The 7,038-nt window shown below is 40.6% G+C and overlaps 1 protein-coding gene across 2 annotated transcripts in view; it reads right to left on the reverse strand.

The window, feature by feature from the left end:
* gak (cyclin G associated kinase) overlaps nt 1-6,366 on the reverse strand; it is a 50,037-nt gene extending 43,671 nt beyond the window's left edge. For both annotated transcript variants that reach the window (XM_041900189.2, XM_041900188.2), the window contains exon 1: nt 6,025-6,366. In XM_041900189.2, coding sequence (XP_041756123.1) covers nt 6,025-6,166 — 142 coding nt within the window. In that variant the 5' untranslated portion in view covers nt 6,167-6,366. The remainder of the gene's footprint in view (nt 1-6,024) is intronic.
* Between the last annotated feature and the right edge of the window lie 672 nt (nt 6,367-7,038).

A 7,038-nucleotide genomic window follows, 5' to 3' on the forward strand; every position in this document is an offset into this window, starting at 1 on the left:
GGGCCGGGACGATACCAGTCTCTTTACTAGGGCAGGGACGATACCAACATCTTTACTAGGGCCGGGACGATACCAGTATCTTTACTAGGGCAGGGACGATACCAGTCTCTTTACTGGATGATACCAGCATCTTTACTAGGGCCGGGACGATACCATTATCTTTACAAGGGCAGGGACGATACCAGTCTCTTTACTGGATGATACCAGTCTCTTTACTAGGGCAGGGACGATACCAGTCTCTTTACTAGGGCAGGGACGATACCAACATCTTTACTAGGGCCGGGACGATACCAGTCTCTTTACTAGGGCAGGGACGATACCAGCATCTTTACTAGGGCCGGGACGATACCAACATCTTTACTAGGGCAGGGACGATACCAGTCTCTTTACTAGGGCAGGGATGATACCAGTCTCTTTACTGGATGATCCCAGCATATTTACTAGGGCCGGGACGATACCATTATCTTTACTAGGTCAGGGACGATACCAGTATCTTTACTAGGGCAGGGATGATACCAGTCTCTTTACTGGATGATACCAGCATCTTTACTAGGGTCGGGACGATACCAGTATCTTTACTGGACGATACCAGCAGCATCTTTACTGGACGATACCAGCATCTTTACTAGAGTCGGGATGATACCAGTATATTTACTAGGGCCGGGACGATACCAGTATTTTTACTAGGGCCGGGACGAACCAGCATATTTTTATTAGGGCCGGGACGATACCAGAATCTTTGCTGGACGATAACAGCATCTTTACTACGGCCGGGACTATACCAGCATATTTACTAGGGCCGAGACGATACCAGTATCTTTACTTGGGCTGGGACAATACCAGCATCTTTACTGGACGATACCAGTATGTTTACTAGGACAGGGACGATACCAGCATCTTTACTAAGGCTGGGTGATACCAGCATCTTTACTGGACGATACCAGCATCTTTACTGGACGATACCAGCATCTTTAGTAGGGCCGGGAGGATACCAGTATCTTTACTAGGGCCGGGACGATACCAGCATCTTTGCTAGGGCCGGGACTATACCAGCATATTTACTAGGGCCGAGACGATACCAGTATCTTTACTTGGGCTGGGACGATACCAGCATCTTTACTGGACGATACCAGTATGTTTACTAGGGCCGGGACGATACCAGCATCGCAATATTTTTTCCATGGTAAAAATGAAAACACAAATCAGTCCAAACTCTTTGGTCCTTTAAAAACCTGCTGTATGTAAAATATTGGGTGCAATAGCTTGGAAAATAAATAAATAAATGTGACTCTGGATGACAACATAATGATGTTTGTTTCCAACATAAAGGCTGTTTTCCTAAAGAAGTTACAGGGTTCGACATTAATGCTTGTCCTCTTGTCCGGGACACATTTTTTTTTATTGTCAGACAAGAAGAATATAGATTTAAGTTGTCCGAAATGGACAAGTAAAAAAAATATGACACAAAAATGTCAATATTAAACAATTACTTGGATCAGAATTGGATCAGAGAGGCCAACATTGGAATAATATTCAAATCTATTTTTCAAATCTGTAGGTGATAAGGCTACAGCCTCATGTCCAAACCGATGCTGACATGAGAGGCGCCAGAAAATGTAGCCAAACTTTAATGAGACTTTTAATTACAAAAATAAGCCAAACGCCAATGTTTGACAAATATAATGATGGATAATTAACATTGACGGCTTGATTCTGTCGATATACTCGAGGCACGGTTCATTCAAATCAAATGGTCTCAAGACCGGTGAGTGAAGGCCAGTGCCTGTCGCACATCACCCACCTTGAATCTGAGCGGAGGCCGTCAGCATTTTGAAACTATTTAACCATAAACCTAAATTGTTTAAAACCTGGATGTTTTATGTCATATTATGAAGCTTGTCTTACCTTGTTTCAAAGTAGCCTTGCCTACCCAAAATACAACCATAGAAAAGTTGAGGTAATTGTTTTATAAACATTTAATATGCCATTGAAACCAGCATTTTTCTAACGATGTATTGGTTTTCATATTAGTAACCCATGCTAGATGCATCTTTAGATCGCCCCTCTTAAAGGAAAGGTTCACCCATTTTGAATGTTATATTGTTTTCGAGCATCTCTGAGTGATGTACTATCGGTTCCCTGGGTCAATTTATGTTTTCATGTGTATCTGAGTTATTTGCATCCAAGCAGGCAGAAATCCGGACGGTATGATGTAGCACTGTTATAAAGCTGCTCTCACTACACTGGAAGTTCATAGGAATACGACTTTTAGATCGCAAAAACGTCTATCACATACAGTACCAGTCAAAAGTTTGGACACACCTACTCATTCAAGGGTTTTTCTTTATTTGTACTATTTTCTACATTGTAGAATAATAGTTAAGACATCAAAACTATGGAATAATGTTGTAACCAAAAAAGTGTTCAACAAATCAAAATATATTTTATATTAGAGATTCTTCAAAGCCACCCTTTGTCTTGATGACAGCTTTGCACACTCTTGGCATTCTCTCAACCAGCTTCACCTGGAATGCTTTTTCAACAGTCTTGAAGGAGTTCCCACATATGCAGAGCACTTTTTGGCTGCTTTTCCTTCACTCTGCCGTCCGACTCATCCCAAACCATCTCAATTGGGTTGAGGTCGGGGGATTGTGGAGGCAAGGTCATCTGATGCAGCACTACATCACTCTCCTTCTTGGTAAAATAGCCCTTACACAGCCTGGAGGTGTGTTGGGTCATTGTCCTGTTGAAAAACAAATGATAGTCCCACTAAGCCCAAACCAGATGGGATGGCGTATCGCTGCAGAATGCTGTGGTAGCCATGCTGGTTAAGTGTGCCTTGAATTCTAAATAAATCACAGACAGTATCACCAGCAAAGCACCCCCACACCATAACACCTCCATCTCCCATGTTTTACGGTGGGAAATACACATGCGGAGATCATCCGTTCACCAACAACGCATCTCACAAAGCCACGGTGGTTGGAACCAAAAATATCCAATTTGGACTCCAGACCAAAGGACACATTTCCACCGGTCTAATGTCCATTGCTCGTGTTTCTTGGCCCAAGCAAGTCTGTTCTTCTTATTGGTGTCCTTTAGTACTGGTTTCTTTACAGCAATTCGACCATGAAGGCCTGATTCACACAGTCCCCTCTGAACAGTTGATGTTAAGATGTGTCTGTGACTTGAACTCTGTGAAGCATTTATTTGGGCTGCAATTTCTGAGGCTGGTAACTATAATGAACTTATCCTCTGCAGCAGAGGTAACTCTGGGTCTTCCATTCCTGTGGCGGTCCTCATGAGAGAGCCAGTTTCATCATAGCGCTTGATGTTTTTTTCGACTGCACTTGAAGAAACTTTCAAAGTCCTTGATATTTTCCGTATTGACTGACCTTCATGTCTGTTGTTTCTCTTTGCTTATTTGAGCTGTTCTTGCCATAATATGGACTTGGTCTTTTACCAGTGTGCAAAGACGTCATCAAGGCAAAGGGTGGCTATTTGAAGAATCTCAAATATAAAATATATTTGTTTAATACTTTTTCGGTTACTACATAATCCCATATGTGTTATTTCATAGTTTTGATGTCTACAATGTAAAAAATAGTAACAATGATAAACCCTTGAATGAGTAGGAGTGTCCAAACTTTTGACTGGTAGTGTATGTAAATGTGATATTTTCAGTTTTCTATTGTTAATCATTTTTCTAAAAATTATAGAAACCTGTTTTTGCTTTGTCATTGTGGGGTATTGTGTGTCGATTGAGGAGGGAAAAAAACAATTTAATCCATTTTAGAACAAGAATGTAACGTAACAAAATGTGGAAAAAGTAAAGGGGTCTGAATACTTTCTGAATGCACTGTATCTGTCATTGCGAATGTCAGACTCAACTCTGTGAGGCACATCGATCTGCAGATTGAACATGGTGAGATTGTAGACTCCTAAATTGATAGCGCAGTTTTTTTAGGCGATTTTACAGCTAACTAGCTACTTTACATGCTGAGATTGTCTCAGGTATTATTGTGTGTAGCTATGTTTGCTTGCTAGCTAGCATCCTAGCCCATATAAAGAGCATTGAGGAGTTTGTAGTCGACATGAGCTGCAACAGATTTACGAAACGATTTTCCATGTTGCTACCAACCTTATTATAACAGCAAAATGAAACATTTGTTCACAAAAAATGTTGTTCTCACATATGTGTTATTTAACACTGCAAATTAAAGAATCAAGTGGTTTTGGGTGGATTTGTCCTTTAATTTCTAACTGATATTTTCATCTCTGTCACATGAAACCCCTTGTGCATGTGTGCGCTTTTGATAAGTATTTTCCGCTAATTGCATTTTGCAACATTCATGCGGACCCAATGGCCATGTGCGCATTGTTGAGCTTATAATATGAAGAAATTAAACACATTTCCGATTTTATTTTTATGTGCAGTGGTTGTATGAATTTTGGTTGTATGAATCTGTCGTCCCAGAGTCTGTTTTGAACATAATTATTTTATAAAGACATAAGTATTTGGTTGTATTATTGCAAAATGTTATAGGCTACTAAGGGAGGCCAACCATCCTCCAGGCGAGCCTTAAAGGGGCAGTGCTGTATTTTGAGAGGCTTGAATATGCAAAGAAGTGTAGACTACATTTTTGTCTGATTCTCTACAATAAACAAGATAGTAATGCATTTTTGTTGTGGTTCCTTGCATCATACAATGATGTAAAAATGATGTTACAATTGGCTTGAGCTTTTGGACAAGTAAAAAAATCTGTCCTACTTGTCCGAAGGACATTGATGACAGCTATGGAGTGGGCAATGTAGCCTCTGGCAATGCAAAGGTCCAAATTAAAGCGGGACCAAATCAGGGAGGTGTGGCGTTCCTGCAATCATTTCAAAGTCAGTCTTAAAACAATCCTTTATTGTCAACTATCTTTATTGTTTTATCAATGAAATGAAGTGCCTCGGATGAGAACACAGTTGCATGCTCCTGTGTAGACTAGGTGAAAAATCTGTCGATGTGCCCTTGAGCAAGGCACTTAACCCTAATTGCTCCTGTAAGTCGCTCTGGATAAGAGCGTCTGCTAAATGACTAAAATGTAAATGTCTGGTTCATTGTAAGTTCTGAAGGTCTTCGTCATCAGGCCTTTGTGCGGGCATTTCTATTCCTTTCATATGACCGTTTTTGTACCCTGCCTGCATTTACATTTTTGGGATGTCCGTACACTCCTTTTAAAACTGTCAACATTACATTGAACAAATATTTTCCTTAATAAGGAAATATATAAGATCTCTTGAGAGTGAGATGAGAAAGTGTGTGAGAAAAGGGAAATTGGTTCTCCATTTTGATGGCATGAACCACTACAGGACTCGGTCTCTCTAAACTTCCACATGAACAATACTGCACTACATCAGACTTTAAGGTGAAGATTCTCAGAAGAGGTGATACTACCACTGAAACCTAAGCACTTTCTCTTTTATGTGTACTGAGGACAGAAAAGGGTAAGTATGAAAAATGTATGCACTCACTAACGGTAAGTCGCTCTGGATAATAGCGTCTGCTAAATGACTAAAATCTAAAATGTAAGTAGGTACTAGGTAGTTCGATTGTGTGTGTGTGTGTGTGTGTATACAGTCTATGTAGATATTATCCATGACACATTTCTAAACAAATAGCTACCTACTAATTATTAGCTACATGGACAGCACAGCTAAAGTACCAGTTTGTATATTAACGTGTTACTAGTCCTACCCTTACTACAGTACATCACGTAATTTGTCGACACCTGCCTATCATGTCAACAAAGCTGTCTGAACAGTCGGCCGCAAAAAAAATAAAATCCAATGCTATAATAGCTAGGATGTGTTGTTAAAATCGTATTCTGCTGATAAAGGATGCTAACAATAAACCAGTTATCTAGCCAACAGGTATGGCTAGCTTGCTAGCTAGTTAACGTTAGCTAACATTAGCTAGCCTAGTGTCATGTAAATATGACGTATGCGGATTATCAACCTTGACACATAACAACTCACCTTCAGCTATAACCCTTTTGATTCTCAGTTTCATGTCACCAAGCTCCACAATTTGCCCAACAAAATCATTTTGGTCTCGATTTGCGCCTCCAGTGCCACCGGGCCCTGCCAGGAAATCAAGTGCCGACTGGAAGAGGGACATTTTGTCCTGCGTCCCCGGTGTAGCTAGCGAGCTTTTTCCAGGCCTTACAGAGAGAATATGTTGTAAGCAAACGTTTTAAAAATCAATCAGTGATGTTGTTAAGTTAATTATGAACGTTGGTGTCTAGTTATTTGATTCCTTCGCTACACAAACATTATCGTCCTACTCGTCTAGAGTGGCCATCACTGCACTTCCGTGAGGTCGTGACGTTCACCATGACGTCACGAGCAACATTCTTCTTCTATGGTATAATGGCGGTCTACAAATAAGCGTTTAAGCTGCATGCCGCCACCTACTGTGCTGGAGTGTTCAATAACGGTTTGCATAATTCTATACTAATAAGAACAATAAATAAATAAACGAATAAATCCCTACTAACTTCTAACAAACCATCACCATCCCCCAAACCCTTCCAACCCCCTAGTAGAACCACCAGTTCTGACGGTATGTCCACTTACTAAGGGAGCAGCCATGGTAGTCCATCCGTCCGGCTAGTAGTTTCACCAATCTGTTTTACAGCCTCTGTGTAACAGCTGTCCAGCGAAGACAAGAAGACTGGTCTCGGCACCAGTGTAACAGATGTGTTCTTAAAGAAAGGACTGCCCAGCCAGCGATCCCAGTTGATCTGTAGTTTATTCCTACGATAGACACAAAGATGCACATGAAATGTACAGGACAATAGTATGTTGATGGCTGTAGATTCGTGATTTGTCTGTTAGCATGGAAATAACTGTGAATTAGCAGGGTGTTAATTTGACCATTACAATTAGAGCATGCTAGCTAACTCGCTCTTACAGCAATAACATACAAATCACATCCCAGGATGCCCCCAATATCTAACAGGTACCGTACAAATATATATACATAATTTT

The sequence above is a fragment of the Coregonus clupeaformis genome, chromosome 16 (genome assembly GCF_020615455.1).
Source record: "Coregonus clupeaformis isolate EN_2021a chromosome 16, ASM2061545v1, whole genome shotgun sequence".
In the NCBI taxonomy this organism is placed as follows: domain Eukaryota; kingdom Metazoa; phylum Chordata; class Actinopteri; order Salmoniformes; family Salmonidae; genus Coregonus; species Coregonus clupeaformis.